Source organism: Pelodiscus sinensis, chromosome 5 (assembly GCF_049634645.1).
Source record: "Pelodiscus sinensis isolate JC-2024 chromosome 5, ASM4963464v1, whole genome shotgun sequence".
Classification (NCBI taxonomy): Eukaryota; Metazoa; Chordata; order Testudines; family Trionychidae; genus Pelodiscus; species Pelodiscus sinensis.
The window spans coordinates 108,494,872-108,516,364 of NC_134715.1; the positions used below are offsets into that span (position 1 = coordinate 108,494,872).

At 44.2% G+C, this 21,493-nt stretch overlaps 1 protein-coding gene across 3 annotated transcripts in view; it reads left to right on the forward strand.

Annotated features, from left to right (window-relative positions):
- The first annotated feature begins 6,520 nt into the window (after positions 1–6,520).
- The window catches only part of BOD1L1 (biorientation of chromosomes in cell division 1 like 1), a 60,982-nt gene continuing 46,009 nt past the window's right edge, over positions 6,521–21,493 (forward strand). Inside the window, exons 1-7 of one of the 3 annotated variants that reach the window (XM_075930722.1) lie at positions 6,521–7,220; positions 7,829–7,953; positions 9,606–9,796; positions 15,705–16,313; positions 17,643–17,792; positions 19,146–19,315; positions 20,410–20,533. In XM_075930722.1, coding sequence (XP_075786837.1) covers positions 7,020–7,220; positions 7,829–7,953; positions 9,606–9,796; positions 15,705–16,313; positions 17,643–17,792; positions 19,146–19,315; positions 20,410–20,533 — 1,570 coding nt within the window. In that variant the 5' untranslated portion in view covers positions 6,521–7,019. The remainder of the gene's footprint in view (positions 7,221–7,828; positions 7,954–9,605; positions 9,797–15,704; positions 16,314–17,642; positions 17,793–19,145; positions 19,316–20,409; positions 20,534–21,493) is intronic. The other 2 variants (XM_075930719.1, XM_075930721.1) reach the window with 2 other exon arrangements.

The window sequence follows — 21,493 nt, forward strand, 5'->3', positions numbered from 1 at the left end:
AATGTTTTCAAAGATAAGATTTAAGAATTTTCTGGAAACATTTATTTTATGCTGTTTTACATCAATATAGCAATTTGCATGGAGCTTTGTTTCAATAAGAGCCAGCTGCACAGTAATGAGGCTGCAGGTCCTCAAGTAAGTTTCAAAAGCTTAGAGAATTATTTTAAGAATTAAGAAGAGTGCCATGACTTGATTCTGTTTCAGTGTGGTTACATTCATTTGAGAAGATACGAATATCAGAAGCAAGAAGCCTGCAAGAGTATTAGTGGATCCATTAAGTACTGGGTCGTAGGTGCAGATTCCATAAGTGCTCAGGAGGTTAAACACTCACCAGCCATATAGACACTGATGATCAGCTGTTTAGCAGCTGGAATAGATGCCTGGGGAAGGACAAAGAGCAGAGACAGTTGACGGCCTCAGAAGAGACGTTGGAACAAGGACAGGAAAAGGTAGAGTAAGAGAGTTTTCAGGACAGGGCAGGAGTGGAGGACACCCCGAGAAAAATAAAAGTGTCTAAGTACGAGGAAGTAAAGGGAACAATGATGGGGAATAAAAGACATTGCAAAGAAGCAAAACGGATTTTCCTTCCTTCACCTCAGAGGAAGTCAGATATAACAACAATCGCCTTAATCTTTTCAGGTAAGAAGATGAAACACTGTTAGAGACTGAGGTGTGAGAAGTGGTACTGAAACAAATTCACACATTAAGCAGCAATAAGTCACAGGACTGGATATGTTCATCCTAGAGCTATGATAGAACTTAAATGAAGCGACTGACTCCTTCCTCTCCGCCCCCTCCCCCCCAAAAAAAGAGACAGTCTCAGAAGTCAGCTAATACACTAGTAGATTTTAGGGTAGCAAGTGTTGTACACTAGGATTAGGCTTACCAGACCTGAACATTGCCTGGAAATTACACAACCACTATTCCAAAGGAAACATAGCAGAAATAGAAAGTATTTAGTAATGTCTACACTAGCAGCTCGATTGATGGGCAGCAACTGATCCAGTGGGGATTGATTTATCGTGTCTAGTTGACCAAAGAGTGTTCTCCCATTGATTCTGGTACTCTATCAGAATGAGAAGTGTAAGCAGAGTTGACACGAGAGTGTCAGCTGTCAACTTACCATAGTGAAGATACTGTAGTAAATAGATCTAAGTATGTCAACTTCAGCTATGTTATTCAAGTATCTGAAATAGCGCTTAAGCCATGCCCCACCTCTTATCCTCAGCAGCCCCCCATCTTTTCAGCTCCCAGGTGTTAGTTCTGTGTGCAAAGGCAGCAATAAACATCTGGGAGCTACAGGGAGGGGCCACTGCTTTAGCTCCACAAGGAGAGGCAGCAGGTCTCCCTGCAGCACCCAGCTCTTTGCTTTTGCATCTCCCCAAGGCCACAGCTTCACTTTGCCAGGGCTGGCAGCAATATGGGACCAAGCAAAGCCAGAAACCCTGGCAAAAATCAGAGGTGGGAGCATGTGATCCCATGTTCCTCCCCCCGCATGTTGCCTCTGACACTGGGGAATTGAGTCTTGGGGCTTTAGCTCTGTGGGGTGCACCTGCCAGGGCTCAGGGGTGAAGTCCTAAGTCCTGCTTTTGAACTTTTGAAGAATGTCATATGCAGCTTGGAGAATCAGTAAGTTTGACTTATTCCTGGCACATAACATCTTCACCAGACATACTACGGGGGCACAGCCACATCAGTAGCGCATCTAGTGTGGCACATCAGCTGTAGCACCGCTAGTGTTGATTAGCCCGCTGCTGTTCGTGAAAATGCAGCTCAATCTGGCTGTGTCTACACTACGTGGAAGATCAACACTGCCACAGTCTTCCGGGGGTTTGAATTATAGGGTCTTGTGAAGATCCATTAATTTGAACTGAGACGATGCCCGTGTTGGCACCAGAAGTCCCTGCTCCTCATGAGGAGTATAAGAAGCCAACGGGAGCATTTGCTCCTGTTGGCCTCCCGCTGTGTGGACGGCGCAAAAATGCAATTTAAGATATGAAATTAACCTATCTGGAGTTAAGTATCAGAGGGGTAGCCGTGTTAGTCTGGATCTTCAAAAGTGACAAGGAGGCCTCAGCTTCTACCCACCTTCCTTGCTAAGGACTGGCCACTGGACAGGTGATTGCCTATCAGCTTTGATGACATCTGGGTAGGGGCACTAGCTTGTCCTTTGTCTTTCAGAAACTGATTTACCCAAGCTTGTCTGGTAAATACATTTCAGATCTAATTGGGCTTATGTTCATAACTTTACGTGCAATGTTGCTATGCATATTTCACCATGATAATATTTTCCAGCAAGTTTTTAGTTTTCAAATGCTACATCATAAGGCATGTTTATACTAGTATTATTACAATGGTGTGTAAGGTGTGAATATAAGGATACATTCAATCACAATTCTATACAATTAAGCCACAGGAATATTGTATGTAAAACCCTGAATTCAGTTACTGTATTGTTATTTCTTTATGTCTCTTTCCATTTCAGAGCAGACCATACAGTTTCTATAGTAAACAAAGATTTAATGTATACAAAAACCACAAAATGGCATACAGCATTGTAAGCAGTATCTGAAATATTGATGAAGACACTTTAAACAAAAGCTGTTAGGTAGGACAGTGACCTTTGTTTCTTATCCAGACTTTCCTTCCACTGTCACTTTTACACACCAAGTTCTCAAAAAATAATTTGTACTTCTCTGCTGTGGCTGAGTGAATATACTTCTGATCTTATTCCAGAAACATTTTAAAGCCTTTTCGTCACTGCTAAAACAGAAGGGCTTTGTCTTCCCTGCGCATTTAGTTCAGAATAGCTCGTGCACCGTAATTACCCCATGTTATAAAAGCAAAACAAAAACTCACCTTTTGTAGCACTGTGGGAAAGGCCTAAGGACTAGATTTAAAAAAGGAGTGAAACATTCCAACGATCAGTGTCACAATCCCTAGCTTTTAGGCATCAAGTAAGGGGACGCCGTTATTTTAAAATAATTTTACTAGCGTGTACACAGCCAAACTGCTATTTCAAAATTAATTTGAAATAGTGGAGCACTTATTTAGAATTTGGTAAACCTCATTCCACGAGGAATAACACCAAATTCTAAATAGCTATTTCGAAATAAGTGCTGTGTAGAAACTTATATCGAAATATGGGGCCTCTGGCCTTCCCAAGGTGCCTTGGTGGCCACTCTAGCCTCAACCAAGAACACTCCTCCCCTGGAGCCCTTAAAAGGGTTGACTCTGGCCACAGTGCCTGTGCCAGCTCCAAGCCTGCCAGCCCAGAACCAGCAGTCACTGCTCCTGACGCAGTAGTCCCAAAACATGAGCCCGCAAGCCACTGGCAACCAGCCCTCCACCGCTCCTCAGGAGCAGTCTGCCAGTTCCCAGGAGCCTGCCAGGGCACGGAGAAGGCGGGCGCATTCCTGATCCAGGGTGGAGATCATGGACCTTATTCAGGTTTGGGGGGATGCTCCCAACGTCCATGATCTCCGCACTAGATGGAGGAACGCGGCCGTCTATGGCAAGATAGCTGCCAGCCTGGCCACCAAACGCCACATGCAAACCCAGGAGCAGGTTTGCATGAAAATCAAGTTGGTCCGGTGAGACCCCCAACCCTGAGTCCTGAGCTACCCCTCCCCCTTCTTCCCCTTGCTTCCCCCTTCCAGATTCCTCCTCCCCTCTCGTGCCTCCTTTCCCCAGTCTCACCAGAGTTTCATTCCCCCACCTCCCACCCCCAGTTTTTTAAATAAAGAGAGTTTGTGTTCATGAAAATACATGTATTTTATTTGACATCAGGAAGGGGGGTTAGGGAGGGTTAAGTGGAAGGATGTGAGGGAGGAATGAGGCACAAGCCACCAGTGGGGCAGACCAGGGAGGCTCTTAGTGGCTCCTCAGGGTGGAAGCTCTCTCACATGGCCTCCTGAATGCTGACAGCCCCCCGATGGACCTCCTGGATGACAGCCTGCAGAAAGTGCAGCCAGGCTCACAGCAATGCATCCAAGAGAAGCACCAGAGTGCCCAGGGGGAGCTCTGGCTCCATGGCGCCGAGTGCTGTAGTGTCCCAAGTGAGGGCAACCAGAGCACGCAGAGACAAAATGCTTTGCTGTCCCTCATTGAGGCTGGCAAGCAAGCAGGGAAAGCTGAGAACCAGCTCCCCAGACCGGGGGTGGGGGGGAGGGCTTTAAGCACAGGTCTCGGATAGCCTCAGGAAGCAGCCACACAAAGTAACTCCTGACCTGATGTCCTGCTGGACCTCGTTCCGGTCGGCTTTAAATGCGATTCAGTGTGCACTCAGTGTGGATGTGCTATTTCAAAATAGCAAGACACTATTGTGAAATGCATTTTGTGAGTAGACGCGTTATTTTGAAATAACTTATTTCGAATTAACTATTTCGAAATAAGATATTTCCAAATAATGCTGTAGTGAAGACATACCCTAAGTCACAGGAATACCACTGTGATTCTCAAATCCCGAGTTAGGTGCCTAAGAATGGATGGCAGGAAGGGGTGGCTATGCCTCCCTAAACAGCCAGGTGTGGCCACACCTGCACTAAGCCCCACAGCATCCACTTTGGGTGTGCTGCTGGGCTCCAGTGGCTAGGGGCATGCTGCCCACCCTTTTGGGGTGGGGGACTGTATTTTCTCACACTTCATTTGCATAATCTCTTCCGATGCTTTTTGCGCAAGACATTTTTGTGGAAAAACTAGATGTGTATATGGATCCATTTTGCACAAAACCTTTTGCACAAGATCCTTATGCCTCAGAAAAGGATATCTTGCGCAAAAGGGGGTTTTGTACAAAACGGATCCGTCTACACAGCTAATTTTTGCGCAAAAACCTCTTGCGCAAAAAGCATTGGAAGAGATTATGCAAATGAAGTGCAAGAAAATGCTAATGAGCGCTTCATTTGCATTGCTTCTTCTGCAAAAAAAAAAAAACCCTAGTGTAGACATACCCTTAAGGCTGGAATAGTTAAGCTAATGGAAGAGCTTTCTCCTTCCATCCGCCCTACAGCAATTACATTAAAGAGTTTACAGGGGGGCAGTTCATTGCTACAGTTCCCAATGCTGTAAACTGTCTGTTGTACCCGTAGTCTGAGACACAAATCTTTCTTTTGGCAAAGGAGTAGTATGAGCCACACAATCAGCACCAGAGCTGTGAAGCAATGAATAATAATGATTCATTTAATATCTCAGTGATTAGTATCATCTCCGTCCTCAATACTAAGGAAACATGAGTTTTTACCCTGGGGTAATTACCATGCATTAGCTATTCTACTGTAAAAACATGGTAGAGACAAGACACTTTAGTTTCACCAGAAGACAAACTATGTGAGGTCAGCACCATGCCCTCCCTCCCGTGCAATCAATGCAAAGGAGAAACAGGATACCGTAATTCGTTTAAAAAAAGCAGTAAACTTGTCAAAATGAAGAACAACACTAACATGTATTATACTGAAATATTAAACATATACAAAATACTATGAAATTAAAATATGCATAAACAAGTTAGTAGAAATATCAAAATTTATGTATGCAACAAATTAAGTAATAAACAGTAAAGTATGCACTTCGATGTTTGCAGGATGGCAAATTACTTACAGAAATAAATGTTTAATGTTTTCATTTACAAAGGGAAGGGATAAAAGTCACATCTTACTTACTGGAAGTTCAAAAAAGCACTCAATATTAAAGAAATGTACTATTGTTTTACATATATGGATGCTTTGAAAGAGCTAACAGAAAAAGTATGAAGCTAGTACATCTGAAAGGCTCGACAAAAAAGAAAATTTAAGACTCTAAAATGTATTTATTTATTTTAACGTTATGACTTTGGGATGCATATCTCATGATTTTTGAATACCTCTATTATATCTATATTTAGAAACAATACAATAGAAATTTATTTTTTAGGATAGTCCCACTGCGCCAGATTTTTAAAAGTATTTAGCCGACTAGTAGGATTTTCAGAAGCATCATGACACTTTTAGCCTTTAAAAATCTGGCATGCAGTGATTTTTTGGGAACCAAATTTGACACACAAATAGTAATGGGATAAAAACAGGGTGCTGGATAAGAAAGCAAAACAATTGACCAACACGATCTTCATTGATTTATTAAAAGAAACTGCAATGTGACATCAACCCAGGAAATCAGCAGGTGTTGATAAGAATAAAGGTCCCAAAGAATAAAATGGTGTTTGACAAAAACTACTGGCACGATACGGACAGTGCTACCCCAGAAACACTGAGACGGGATGGCTGAAGCCTACTAGCAGCTATGAATATTTTTAAACTGATTAACTGCACCTAAAGTATGATCTGAAGGGCACAATGACATTCGTGTGCCTAGAGTGGACGACGAGCCGCCTGGCGCAGCACAGGGCCTGGGAGGCGGGAGCCAAGACGGACTGTCCTGCAGGGGAGAAGGGGGCAGCCCCTCAGCCTCATCCCCAGCGCCCAACCCCCGCCTGACTGTGCCCCTCAGCCCTGCCTCGGCTGCCTCCAGGCGCCCGGCCAGCCTGCACCATCCCGTCGGGCACTGCCCAGATCCTGCCCCCCTCGCTCCCCAGGGCTCCTGCGCGAGCAGCAATTGCCAAGCCAGGGCAGCGGCTTCAGCAGCTCTTACTGAGCACGCGCACGTCACAGGCGCATGCTCAGAACCGGCGCACAGCCCCGCCCCTTTCTCGTTCTCAAGCTCAGCCGGCTGGTAGAGGCGCTGCCGCCGCGCGCAGCAATGGGGCTGCGCCCGGGGAGCTGGGAAGGAGGGGCCGGAGCCGGAGCCGGAGGGCTCGGCTCAGATGTTCCCGCCCCGGGAGCGGGGTGAACAGCCAGTAGCAACGCCCATTCCTCTGTGCGAATCAGCCCTGCCCCTCTCCGCTCGTTGTCTCTCGCTTCCTCCCTCCGTTCCCTTTCACTTCCGGGGTCAGCGTTGCCGCGGTTGCTGCTCAGTAACCAGCCCCCTGCCCGGGGCCCGGCTAGAGGAGCCGGTTGCCGCCCGCGCTCTCTGAAGACCCCGCTGCCCCCATGGCCAGTAACCCGCAGCCCCAGCCCCCTCCGCCGCCGCCCCCTCCGCCGCCCCCACAGCAGCAGCCGCCGCTGCCTGGGGCTGCCGGCGGGGGCGGCGCGGTGGAGCCCGAGCTGGTGTCCGTGATCGTTAATCACCTGAAGAGCCAGGGGCTGTTCGACCAGTTCCGCCGCGACTGCCTGGCCGACGTGGACACCAAGGTATGGGCGGGGGCAGGTCTGAGGAGGGGGCGAGCGCCACGGGGGCCCGGAGCTCGGGGGAGGGGAGGAGGGCTGTCTGCCGAGACGCGCAGCCGCTCCTGCCTGGTGAGCGTTGCCCGGGGTGGAGGCAGGGCTGCCCTGGACACGGAGCCGGCGGGTCCTCGCAGCCTTGCAGAGACTCCTGGCTGGCTCTAGCGTCCTGGGAATGTCGTTCCCCGGGGATACGTCGCAGCAGCAGCTCAGCGCGTTGCCCCTCGCACTAGACCGCTGGCAGGGTCCTTAGCAGCAGGTTCCTGCCTAAGGAATGAGCTCTCAGGGATCAGTGAGTGACTTCAGCAAGATCGGGCCGTCTGTGTAAAAGGGACTGGTCGCTCCCGTTTATGTAGGTTATACTGTATAAACTTTTTCCCAAGAGGGTAATAGAATTCTTTTCGGTAAATAGGTTTTGGTATATGGGCATTGCCTATCAGAGGATGGCAATCCTGATATTTTTATTGATTCGGCAGTTAAGATCTAGGGAGCTTTTTAAAGTTTTTCAGCCCTCTCATTAGGAAAATGAGTTTTAAGCAGCTTTTTTAAATATCTGATCTCACCTTTTGCCCCTTTAGCCTGCTTATCAAAACCTGAGACAACGCGTTGACAACTTTGTTTCCAATCATCTGGCAACTCATACTTGGAGTCCTCATCTCAACAAGAATCAGTTGAGAAATAATATTAGGCAGCAGGTTCTCAAGTAAGTCATAAGTTGAGTTAATATTCTGCCGTTTAAATAGATACTCGTGCTCTAGTGATAGGTGAATGGAAACCTAGTGTTAGTCTGAATCTGCGTAAATAACAAGAAGTCCTGTGGCACCTTATAGACTAACTGATATATTGGAGCATAAGTTTCTGAGGGCAAAGACCCACCTTGTCAGATGCACCTGATGAAGTGGGTCTTTGCCCACGAAAGCTTAGCTAGACAAAGAAATTCCACAACTTCTATGAAGAGAGAATGTTACCTTTGTTACCATTGTATCCGGATATAAATGCTCGTCACTCTTGTGATATGTTGTAATACAGTGTTGAATGTTTCCTGTTTTGCATCACAACTTTGAAGGAGTCTCGCTTTGTTGGAATATTGGGTCTGCAGTCTTTGCATACAAGGATTCTGGCACTACCACTAACTCATAAGTGGTTTATTCAACAAATTACTAGTTGTTGTTCGGTTTTCTGGGTTAAATCTTGTGTTATTAATAGGATTGTAGATATGAAAATTCATGTATGTTGCAAGCACAAGTTAGTTATTCAGAGTCATATTCACAAAACAGAAATCCTTGAACAGACTTGATTTCTATGGACAGCTAAAAAGTTTTGTAAAGACTGCTGGTAAATGGTCATCTTGAAATATCTTTGAATAAGCATTTATGGTGAATCTAATTTGTGCCATAAACACATTTACATTAATATCCTCTGCCTAGTGTTGCACATTACCCTAATATGAGAAGCCGCCTAATGTTACTCCAAACTAATTTGTATAGATAAAGGTTGCCATCCTGTCAATTTTAGGGACAGATCTGAAACTTGGGAGCAAATGCCACCTGTTGCATGGTTAGTGATAGGTATCAACACTTGAGTATAGAGGAAATACAATTATTTTGTAGTTAAGACTTGATAACACCATAAATGGAGAAATGGTCTCAAGTGAAATGTAGCCATAGGCAACTCATTCTGTTTTCTAGAGCGTGATGGACAAAAGGTAGGCTATTAGGTAGCTAACTGGTTCAATGCTGAAGCTATTACATAAAGTAAATTAAGAATCTGAACTCCACTGTTTAGTAGTTGCAACATGATGCCATTCTGAGAAATTCTAACATTGGGGTTATGAAGACAATAGATATAGTGCTGTCACATTTCTTGCTACCTGTTCTGCATAGAATGCTTTCCTCAAACTGATTCATAAAGATAACTACAAAGGGGATCTGCAAGTTTATGCTGAAAGAGAATAAAAACAAATCCATTTGCTGCAGGCTTTTTGTCAGGCATGAAATGTTTATTCAGATGTGTGTTAATGGGACATTTTGAGCACTATCTAGATCCACGGTATCCAACAATCTAGCTACTAGCCACATGTGGCTATTTGGCCGTTTGAGTGTGGCTAGTTCACTATAGCAGTAGCCATTACAGTGGCAACTGCTTCAGAACTGGTTGGACACCATGGACCTAGACACAAGTCAGGTAGGAGTGTTCCTGAAGCAAATGCAAACAATTACTTTCTAGGAACTTAGAAAGTTTATGGAAAGTTGTCTGTGTGGAGGGAAAACACTTTTTAGATAAACCAGATCTGTTTGTGGAAATACATTTCCTTATATGTAAGTATTAGTGTGTGGGGGTTTTTTTTTTTTTCAGGTCTGGAATGTTGGAGTCTGGAATTGACAGAATTATTTCTCAGGTTGTGGATCCAAAGATCAACCACACTTTCAGACCTCAGGTGGAAAAAGCTGTTCATGAGTTTTTAGCCACATTAAATCACAAAGAGGAAACAAGCCCGAGTGCAGCCCCTAGTGAGGAAAAAGGAGATGCTTCTATCACAGTGCAAGGTATTTTGCCATTATTCTATGTTGTCTGTTTTCTCCCTGGTTTCCTTAGCAAGTGGTATTATTGATCATCACTAGTTCTGCTGTTAAAACTAAATATCTGAAGGATCAGCAAGATGAGCTCTGTAAAGAGCAGCCCTGGTTAATGATTTGTTACTGCTGGAAGAGGTGGGAAGAAGAGGCTAAATATCACAATTTTAAATTTGAAATTACCATGAAAAAGTGAGTCTCCCTTTCACCATAGGCTCAAATAGAACCTAGGCTATAAAAGATGAGTAGCCAACTATGTATGAAAGGTGTAACTCTCTTAATGCAGTTCTTTAGTTTAGAAAGATTTGGAGCATTTAGAGAGACCTTAATTCTATCCTTTCTGCATATGTATTCTGGTAGTTGAATTATTTAATCTCCCGCCCTACTCCACCTGCCCAGTAGTGGCTTTTGTAACTAAAAATCACCATAGCTCTTATGTAGGCTCTATGATTAGGGTGGGGAACCTTTTTTGGGTACGCCGCCACTAACCACAGAAAAATCAGTGAAAGGCCGCACACAAGTGAGAAACAAAAACAAACGAACAAAACCTCCTCACTGACATGGTCCCCACCTGAGAAGGAGAAAGACACTCCCTCTCCTCCCCCGCACACCAGAGCCTGGGGGGCAGGGTCAGGCTAGTGGACTTCGTACGCTCCAGCCCCACGGTGGGGGAGTGTGAGGTCTAGAGCGCCAGTGCAGGCTCCCCAATGCACAAGAGGAGAAGGAGACCTGAGCATCAGGGGCCAAATCTAGGCCAGTGGAGGACTGCATCCACTGTACTTACCTGCACAGCCACAGGTAGAATCATAGAGCTGGAAGAGACCTCAGGAGATCATCAAGTCCAGTCCCCTGCCCAAGGCAGGACCAATCCCAACTAAATCAACACAGTGAGGGCTTTGTCAAGCTGAGACTTAAAAACCTCTAGGGATGGAGATTCCGCCACCTCCCTAAGTAACCCATTCTAGTGCTTCACCATCCTCCTAGTGTAATAGTTTTTTCCTAATATTAAACCTCTCCCACTGTAACTTGAGACCATACCTCCTTGTTCTGTCACCCATTACTACTGTGAACAGCCTTTCTCCATCCTCTTTGGAACCTCCCTTCAGGAAGTTGAAGGCTGCTATCAAATCCCCCCTCGCTCTTCTCTCCTGCAGACTAAACAAACCCAAATCCCTCAGTCTCTCCTCATAGGTCATGCGCTCCAGCCCCCTAATAATTTTGGTCACCCTCTGCTGGACCCTTTCCAATGTGTCCACATCCTTTCTATAGTGGGGGGCCCAGAACTGGACACAATACTCCAGATGTGGCTCACCAGAGCCGAATAAAGGGGCACTACATTTGCCTTTTTCCAATCATCCGGGCTCTCTCCTGTTTTCTCACGAGTTTTCAAAAGTAATGGCCAAAGGTTCCGCAATGACATTTGCCAACTCCGGTACCCTTGGATGCATTAAATCCAGGCCCATGGATTTGTGTATGTTTAGTTTTTCTAAATAGTTCCTAACTTGTTCTTTCCCCACCAAGGGCTGTCCACCTCCTTCTTATACTGCGTTGCCTAGTGCATTTGTCTGGGAGCTAATCTCCTCTGTGGAGACAGAGGAAAAGAAAGCATTGAGTACTTCAGCTTTTCCCACATCACCTGTCACTAGGTTACCTCCCTCATCCAGTAAAGGTCTCACACCCTCTCTGATTACCCTCTTATTGCTAACATGCCTGTCGAAACCTTTCTTGTTACCCTTCACCTCCCTTGCTAGCTGCAATTCCAGTTGCACTTTTGCCTTCCTGATAACGCCCCTGCGTTCTCGAGCAATATATTTATACTCCTCCCTAGTCGTCTGTCCAAGTTTCCACTTCTTGTAAGCTTCCTTTTTGTGTTTAAGCTTACCAGGGATGTCCCCAGTAAGCCCATCTGGTCACCTACCATATCTGCTTTTCTTGCTACGCATGGGGATGGTTTCATCCTGTGCCTTTAATAAGGCTTCTTCAAAATACTGCCAGCTCTCCTGGACTCCTTTTTCCCTTCATGTAAGCATCCCAGGGAATCCTGCCCATCAGGTTTCTGAGGGAGTCAAAGTCTGCTTTTCTAAAGTCCAAGGTGTGTATTTTGCTATTCTCCTTTCTTCCTTTGGTCAGAATCCTGAAATCTACCATCTCACTGCTTCCCAGGTTGTCACCCACCTCTACTTCCCCTACTAATGCCTCCCTGTTTGTGAGCAGCAGGTCAAGCTGCACATGGCCCCTAGTTGGTTCCTTCAGCACTTGTAGAAAGAAGTTATCCCTAACTTTCTCCAAAATCTTCCTGGGTTTTCTGTGTACTGCTGTATTGGTCTCCCAACAGATGTCAGGGTGATTAAAGTTGCCCATGAGAACCAGGGCCTGAGATCTGGAAGCTTTTCTCAGCTGTCTGAAGAAGCCTCATCTACCTCATCCACCTGATCCGGTGGTCTATAACAGACACAACATCACCCCTGTTGCTTCCATCTCTAAACTTAACCCATAGACTCTCAACAGTCTTTTTTCTCCTTCTAAATACTGGAGTTCCGAGCAATCATACTGCTCTCTTACATACGATGCAACTCCTCCTTTTCTCCCCCGCCTGTTCTTCCTGAACAGTTTATACCCTTCCATGACAGTGCTCCAGTCATGCGAGTCATCCCACCAAGTCTCTGTTGTTCCAATCAAATCATAGTTCTTTGATTGAGCCAGGGCTTCTAATTCTTCCTGTTTGTTTCCCAGGCTTCTTGCATTTGTGTACAAACACCTTAGATAACCAGTTGATTGCCCTACTTCTCCATCCGAATGAAGGGTCCTCGTTGTGATTCTTCCTGGTGTCCGACTGCCTCACTTACCTCAGGGCTTTGGTCACCGTCCCAACGAACCTAGTTTAAAGCCCTCCTCATAGGTTTGAAAGCCTGCCCACGAAGATACTCTTCCTCTCTTGGTTAGGTGGATCCCATCTCTTCCTAACAATCCTTGTGTCCAGAACAGAGTCCCATGGTCGAAGAAACCAAAGCCCTCTCTCTGACACCACCCGCACAACCATGCATTTACTTCCTCAATTCGACGATCCCTACCCAGACCTTTTCCTTCAACCGGAAGGATGGACGCGAACACCAATTGCGCTTCAAATTCCTTGATCCTTCTTCCCAGCGCTACATAATCTGCTGTGACCCAGTCAAGGTCATTCTTGGCCGTATCGCTAGTTCCTACATGAAAAAGCAGGAAGGGGTAGTGATCCGAAAATGATTAAACCTTTGGAAAACTCTTGGTCACATCCTGAATGCGAGTGCCTGGTAAACACTTCGAGATTGCAGGTCTTGACAGTAGATGGATGACTCAGTCTCTCTTAGGAGGGAGTCCCCGACCACCACCACCTGTTGTCTTCTTTTGGGGGTGGTGGTCGTAGAACCCCCATCCCTAAGACTACGCATCCATGCCTTCTGGTAGATGGTGTTCCCTTCTGATTTCTTCCCTGAGAGGTCCCTGCCAAAGCATTCTCTACCACAGTGCTTGTGGAGAGAGCCTGATAGCGGTTACTTATCTCTACAGGAATGGGGGATACGTGAGTTGGCCTTCTCCTTCTAGAGGGTACATACTGCCAGTTTTCTTCCTTGTCCTGTACTGCCCTGACTGGCTCTTCAGCCTGCTGTACCTGCAGGATTAAACACTGCTATCTATCGAGAAAGTCTTCATCCTCTCTGATAGAACGTAGGGTTGATACTTGGGCCTCAAGTCCTCTAATTTTTTTCTTCCAAAATAGTGACCAGCTTGCACTTAGTGCAGATGAAACCTCTTCTTTCTTCTGGGAGGAAGACAAACATGGTACATGCTGTACAGGTAACAACAGCAGACCTATCACCATCCATTCCTGCCTTCCTTCTGAGAGATTCCTCAGTTGTTGTTAAATGCCTCCTTGAAGGGCAGGAGAGTAGTAAAAAGTTTTTAAAGAATGGTGAGTGTATCTCACTCCCTTCCCAACTCCTTCTCCAAACTCCCTGTTAGCAGTCCCTGTTCACAAGCTCCCTGGTCGCTGATTCACTCCTTTATAAAGCCCTGGACTGTCTAATAGCCCCTCCCCCTGATTAAGGCTCAACCAGTGAGCAGAGGCTTCTAGATTTCAAACCCTGATTAGAAGCTCACAGCTTCTACCTGCCAGACACAGCACACACTCCATGGCGGGAGGAAAAGGAGAGGGAAAGAAGAAAAAAAACCCAGCCAAACACAAGATCATCACACAGCAAGAAAACCCCAAACACTCACTACAGACAGCCACTTCTCTCAAGGGTCCTGTATTAGCGTCCTCCTTTATCTGGAGAACTCCCTCTCTAAACTCCCTGTTGATAGCCCCTGTTGCGGGTGCTTACAGAGACAGTTGTTCCCAACCAATGAGAGCTGCAGGAAGCAAACTGCCTCTGTTTTATTACCCACCCCAGGTGTATAAATTGCTTACATATTTCCAGAGTGAATCTTACTTAACTGTTTCCTGTGCAATATTAGGGGGTTTAACTGGTATTTAATCAACTAGTCGATGGCATTTCCATTGATTAGTTAATGAGGGGGGAAACTGTAGAGCCCACCAGGCTCTTAATTCATTCAAAAGGCTGAAGCGTAGCGGGGGGGACTGGGCACGAGCCAGGACAACTGATTCCTAGCTCGCACCTGGTCCCCCGCTACACTTCTGCCTTCCCTTTCCCTCCTTCACCCTGCAGAGATGGTTCTGAGGGCTTTTCAGCTGGCAGCCCCCAATTCCCTCAGCACCAGCTCCTGCTTCCACTCCCTTGCTGCCTCTCTCTGATAGCAACAGCAAGGAATGGGGTGAAGTGACTATTCGAGTCACTAGTCAACCAGTCTCTTATGTCCCTAATGCATATTTCTATTTGAACTTTACCCTTTGTATTAAGTCGGCTACTTGGCCATAGACAATTTCCTACTTCATTCTAGGCTCAGGCTGTAAACTATTTCTGGAATCTACTTTTACAGAGCATATTAGGCTCTCATACAACCATTGCTCCTTGCCTTGTCACTAAAATTACATCCAGTAAATAGTCTGCTGTTTTCAGGTTTTTAATTACTTGGTCATCCACAGTATGTACTTGAAAATTCACTCCTACAAGAAGCCCTCCAGCTAAGTCGTCTTTCCACCGTTGGTTTAATTTAGGACTATGATAAACCTGGCTATTTACAATATCAGCTCTGTCTTCATGAACCAGAGCATTTGCTTATATTCTAACTCTGTTTCTGGGAGGCTTATTGTTGCTTCCTTTTAAGCAGGTGGGTTGAAGAGACAGCTGCAGGTTAACCCTTTCTTTACCATCTTAAGTCACTACTGATGGGATGGGCATGTTACATAACAGTGCCTACCTGTGTTTGCAGTTCCTCCCAATGCAGTAACTCTTACAAAAAGTAGTTAATATTCAGTGTAATCCTTCTTTCAGGTCATTAATAAAGATACTGAAGGGAGTATGTTCTAGCATTGTTTCCTTCAATATTTCACTGGCTATTCTGGCAAACTGTGGGGTATACATTGAATTTGGGCTGGTGGAGAAAATTCAGAAGTTGAAAGACCTCCATGGAGACTGTATCTTGCAGGTCACTCTCTCTTTATAAAGTGAGGGACCTGCTCTGAATTTCTTCAGCAGCAAAATAGCATTGAGAGCAAAGTGTATCTCAGATAACCAGACCACAAACAATTTAGCATAGTGATATCTTGATATGTAAGAAACAAATACTGTGATTCAGATTAATCAAAATTCTTGACTAATTTGATCTGAAAAGCTCTTTGCCTTCAGAAATATAATCAATATAGAAATAAATATTTTCTCTTAATAAATGTTATGAAAATCTTGATTAGTTAAAATGTTTTATTTTTTTCTCATTCTTTAAGGTGTTTCTGCTACAGCTCCTAGTACTAATGTAGTTAGTGATGCCATGTCCATTTTGGAAACAATAACTTCTCTTAACCAGGAAGCAAGTGCTGCCAGGGCTTCAACAGAGAATACAAATTCCAAGAACAATGACAGAACTTCAAAAAGACTCCCATCTCAACAGAGTGTTGATGATAGCACAGAGAGAGAGCGGAACTCAGAAGAGTTAGTAGAACAAGAGAAACCCATTCACTCAGAAGGAAGTGAAATAGTTGCAAAGTGTGAAGATTTAAATGATCTCCCTTGCCCAAGTGAAGAAATCAAAAATTCAACGAAAGATGTTAGCAATTTAATTAATCCAGGCAAAGAACTTCTACAAGAAAGTGATGATCAGAAAAGTAAATTAACAGATAAAGGTGACAGGAAACCAGAGAGCACTGAGAAAGGGGAAAGAAGAAAAGAGAAAAAAGAAAAGAATGACAAGAAGTTTGACCATTTAAAGAAGAATGATGATGCCCTAAAAGCAAAAGAAGAGAAGCAAGTGAAAGAAAGGGAGGTGGAATCAGTAAAACAGCTGATTCCTGAAAAAAACAGCAGTAAACAGAAGATAACAGAAGGTACAAATGAAGGTATAGAAAAGGCAACTTAAAATATTGTGGGATAGAGGGAAATATTGTGTTGGTGTGGGCGTTTTCAAAGGTGAGTTTGGAAAGTGAAAAGATGTTGGTCCAACAATATTGGTAAATGTAGTCGTCTTTCATAGAATCATAGAATCATAGGACTGGAAGGGACCTCGAGAGGTCATCGAGTCCAGCCCCCCGCCCTCAAGGCAGGACCAAGCTCCACCTACACCATCCCTCACAGATGTCTATCTAACCTGTTCTTAAATATCTCCAGAGAGGGAGATTCTACTACCTCCCTTGGCAATTTATTCCAATATTTGACCACCCTGACAGTTAGGAATTTTTTCCTAATGTCCAATCTAAACCTCCCCTGCTGCACCTTAAGCCCATTACTCCTTGTCCTGTCCTCAGAAACCAAGAGGAACAAATTTTCTCCTTCCTCCTTGTGACACCCTTTTAGATATTTGAAAACCGCTATCATGTCCCCCCTTAATCTTCTTTTTTCCAAACTAAACAAGCCCAGTTCATGAAGCCTGGCTTCATAGGTCATGTTCTCTAAACCTTTAATCATTCTTGTCGCTCTTCTCTGTACCCTTTCCAATGTCTCCACATCTTTCTTGAAATGTGGCGCCCAGAACTGGACACAGTACTCCAGCTGAGGCCTAACTAGTGCAGAGTAGAGCGGCAGAATGACTTCACGAGTTTTGCTTACAACACACCTGTTGATACAACCTAGAATCATATTTGCTTTTTTTGCAACAGCATCACACTGTTGACTCATATTCAACTTGTGGTCCACTATGACCCCTAGATCCCTTTCCGCCATGCTCCTTCCTAGACAGTCGCTTCCCATCTTGTATGTATGGAACTGATTGTTCCTTCCTAAGTGGAGCACTTTGCATTTCTCTTTATTAAACCTCATCCTGTTTACCTCTGACCATTTCTCTAACTTGCTAAGGTCATTTTGAATTATGTCCCTATCCTCCAAAGAAGTCGCAACCCCACCCAGTTTGGTATCATCTGCAAACTTTAGACTGTTGTTGTTCCATTGCTAGTTAAAAAATCAACAGTAATGCTAGTTTTCCCTCACAAATGCCAGGACCATCTTCTAAAAGGTGGACTTGTAAAGAGAAGCCTAAATCACAAATAGCTCCATTGTAGTCCGAGAGGTTGTTTGTGGTTAAAGCAAACATTTAGTCTAACTCAGTCTGCGTTCAGAAATAATGTACCGCTTCTGTGTATCTGAGTCTTTAAAATAACAATTCTTAGGAAATGAGCTAAATACATTAGTTTGATACAATGCATGATGCAACTTTTTTGTTTTCTTTTTTTAAGAACATATTTTTGATGACTCAGACGTGGATTTACTCAGTGATATCACTGTGAGCTCTGTCCACACCAGTGACCTCTCTTCCTTTGAAGAAGAAAGTGAAGAAGAAGCTGTAGTTTCCGATAGCACTGAAGAAGGAGAGATCACATCAGATGGTAAAAATAATATAAAAAGAATACATGTGTTAGTAATATCCTGGTTGGTGTATTTCTGCCATTTGAATACATAGTACTTTGTAGTCTGTTCTGAAATATATTTTATCATACATGCATTGTTTGATAATAGAGAACCTTTCGTCTGATGGGTAAAATTCACGGTTTTTCTTCTGTTAATAAATAATAGTAAAAATAGATTACTTGGCATTTTAAAATAAAAATATATATATAGTCCAGTATTTTAAAATTATTTTTTGTGTGTAGTTTTTCAGGATGTAGTGATGGCACTTCATAACAATGCCTTCTGCTTCGTGTGTGGATTTCTACCTTCCTCCCCCGCCCCTTATGTGAAGTTAGTGTAAATGTACATTTGCATGGCATGCTTCTTTTAGAAGCAGGGAGAGTACTTACATGGGTTGCTCCCCTTTTCCTGGTCATAAATAGAATAGATGGTGAGGCACAGCTTATGTGAGTAAATACATGATTGAAGGGTGTAGTTGTGTCCCTGAGTACATATCCTACAAGACTGTCTACTTGCTCAAGCCTCTGCCTTCCTATCTATTCTGCTGTTTTTTTTAGCAACAGAATTAAAACTGTCTCCCTGCTATGAGAGCCTTTCCGCATCCCAGGGAGCTTCTGGAGCCTTTCCTTACTATACAGAAAGACTCCTGGCAGGCGGGAGGAAGGAGGGAATAACTTTGCCAGCACCCCACTGCTGGAGCCTTTTCTTGCTATAGTGAAAGGGACAGTGAGCTCTTGAAGACTGTCCCTGCTGCTTCCTCACTTCTAGAGCCATAAACTGACCTGGAACTACACACCACAATGTAGACTCAATCTGCTTTTCTCTGCAGTGTACAGCTGCACGTATATTAGGTGGCACTGCCAGTAGTGTATATTATAGATATAGCTTTAGACTGTTTTTCTGACTTGAGCCTAGGTGTACTGTGAGCAGACCATTTGGGGATCAGAGTGTTATTACAGCCCTAGGGTTGCAGGAATTCCCAAAAGCTATGTGATTTTGGTGGCTAAAATTATATATAAAATATCCTTAACCATGTCAAATGACACATTTATAGTACCAAAATGGAATGTGTTTTTTTAATCTAATTGTTTTTCTCAGTTTATGCAGTTTATTATGTTTTGCATTTTTCTCTGGACAATGAGAATAGACTGATCACATCTCATATTTTAGTAACATTTGTCTGTGTAAATGCTAAATTGGAATCTCTTTGAAACATTTTTTTAAAGGAGACATTTCTGTTAATCTTAGGTTTTATGACAGTTCATTTTTACAAAACTTAAATTTTACCATAACAATGTTGCTTTAATTTGTCCACTTTTAATTCTGACTAGACGAAGAAGAGCAAAACAATCAGAGTAAAACAAAGCCTCAGACTAATGAACTTAGCGATTGGAAGGCCAAACCAGTCCGCCATGCATATGTTCACAAACCATTTCTGTACTCCAAGTACTACAGTGATTCCGATGATGAACGGACAGTAGAGCAACGTCGTCAGTCTATTGTAAGTTTGAATGCATTTACAATTAACGTTTTAACTCCATCAAAAAAATGTTCTCTTTATTTAGCTGGGTTTTTTTTTCTGGAAGCACCTGATTCTTCTGTAGTTCTTCTCCAGCAACGTGTGATCTGTCAGCATTTCATGATAGTGATCCATTGAGAGTCATTTGAGAATCGCTGGTTTACCTAATTATCCAGCTCCTCCTATTTTACAACAAACTCTGGCTAATAATGAGGCACCTGAGTGTGCCCAGCGTCTTTGCAGCTTGCCTAGATACTTCTGGAATAAACTAGATTTTAGCTTTGGCCATGTAATTCATATGTACAACAGAGTTGAGGAAAGAAAGAGAACAATTATAAAGTTCTTTTGAAAGTGGAGGTAACTTTGTCTAGTGGACTGAAATTGGGGTTAGAACACACTAGTGCTAATGCTGACTCTGCGCCTGCCTATTCTCCACCTGTAAAATGGGGATAAAACCTTATGGGTTGGAGAAGGGGTTAATAACAACTAGGGATGTTAGCATGTACTTGTTCACACAATTAACCAATAAGCCCAGGCTTATCAGTTAATCTTAATAGTTACATGCACCCTTCCCCTTGTTGCTTCTAAAGCAGACGCAGCGGGGGAAGAAGCAGGAGCCTAGTGCCTTTGGGAAGCTGCCTATGTTCTCCCTTTCCCTCTTCTCCCCCCTCCGCTCCCCCGCCCGTTGCTCCCTGCATGCACCAGCTCCCATGGAGCTGCCTACCACCCGTGCTGCTGCCTTGTTCTGAGGCAGCAAGGGTGGGGGAAGGCAGGAGCCCCTTATCTGTGTAAACTGCTAAAAATTTCAGTGGATCCATGCTTATACAACTGCATGATTTTTAACATCCCTAATTTTAATTCACTTAAGTATTTTGAGACTTTTAATTAGTTTGCACAGCACTTTGTAAATTATTCAAGAACATGTTGATTATTTTTATTATACTGAAATGCTGATTTCTGCAGAAATGTACAAGTTTGTGTATAACATTTCGGTTTTTTTAACATGACTTTCATCATTTATTTATTTCATTAAACAAACTAAAAAATCATCTTTTTCATTATTTCTGTGTCTTCAGGCCAGAGAAAAAGAAGAGAGACTCTTAAGGAGGCAAATTAATAGGGAGAGACTTGAAGAGAAGCGTAAACAAAAAGCTGCAGAGAAAACAAAGTCTCTGAAAAGTGGGAGTCAGCGTATTGAAGGTGATGTCAAAATTACAAGTTTAGACTTGGGTGTGTTAACCAAAGTCATTGGGGAATTTTGCAGTTGACTTCAATGTGGCCAAAATTTCACTCATCTACTATACATTTGAGAGAATCTGCCTGTTTGTTTGTTCGAGAACTCCTCCCAAACTGTAAGAGAGAGCCAAGACCCCCAAATTTGGTATACAGTTTCCTCCTCTTATAATTTAAAGCAAGGTAAGGATTTGGTTGTGCCAGGAAAATGGGATGTATATGGAATGGGATTACTTCTAAAGCATTAAGAAAAGAGAGAGAGTCCTTTTTCCCCCCCTGCCCCCCAATCCATGACTGCCCCATCTCCAGGTCTCCCACCCCCCAGGTGCCCTTTAGAAGGGTAAGGGGGACTAAAGCTTCCCCTTCCCCGATTTGTACAGGGATTTTGCTGGCTTTTCCCCTTCATCAGGGAGCAAGGGGAAAAGTGCACAACAAAGTTCCCTCTAAGCTGTGCGGCTGAGCAGCCGTGCGGCTATTTTCTGAACCCCATGAGAGGCTCAAGTCTCAGGCAGGGAGATCAACTGATTGGCGGGGACTGGGCCTCCGCAAACAGAAGACAGTCAGCCGAGGTAAGCAGGGAATGAGTGGGTGGGAGGAGAGAGGGAGTAATTAATTGGTTTGGGGAGAAGTCCCCTCTGCCAAAGGGGGGGGAGGGAGAGGCAGAAACCTAGCAGTCTCTTCAGCGCTCTTGGGCTAGGAAGGGGGAAGTAAAGGAGGTGAGTGCATGGGGAGGTGGGATCTGTGCAGTGAGGTGGAAGCGCGGGGCAGTTTGTTTAGGGTGTCTGACTCAATGCAGTCCTTTCTGTTGGGTTGGTTCGGCGGAAGTGTGGGGGGGAAGCCGTGTGTGTGCGCGTGCGCGTTCACATTAGGAGGACATTTGCATGATTACATTTCAAGCAAAGTTTGCATATAGGTGTTAATGGCTTA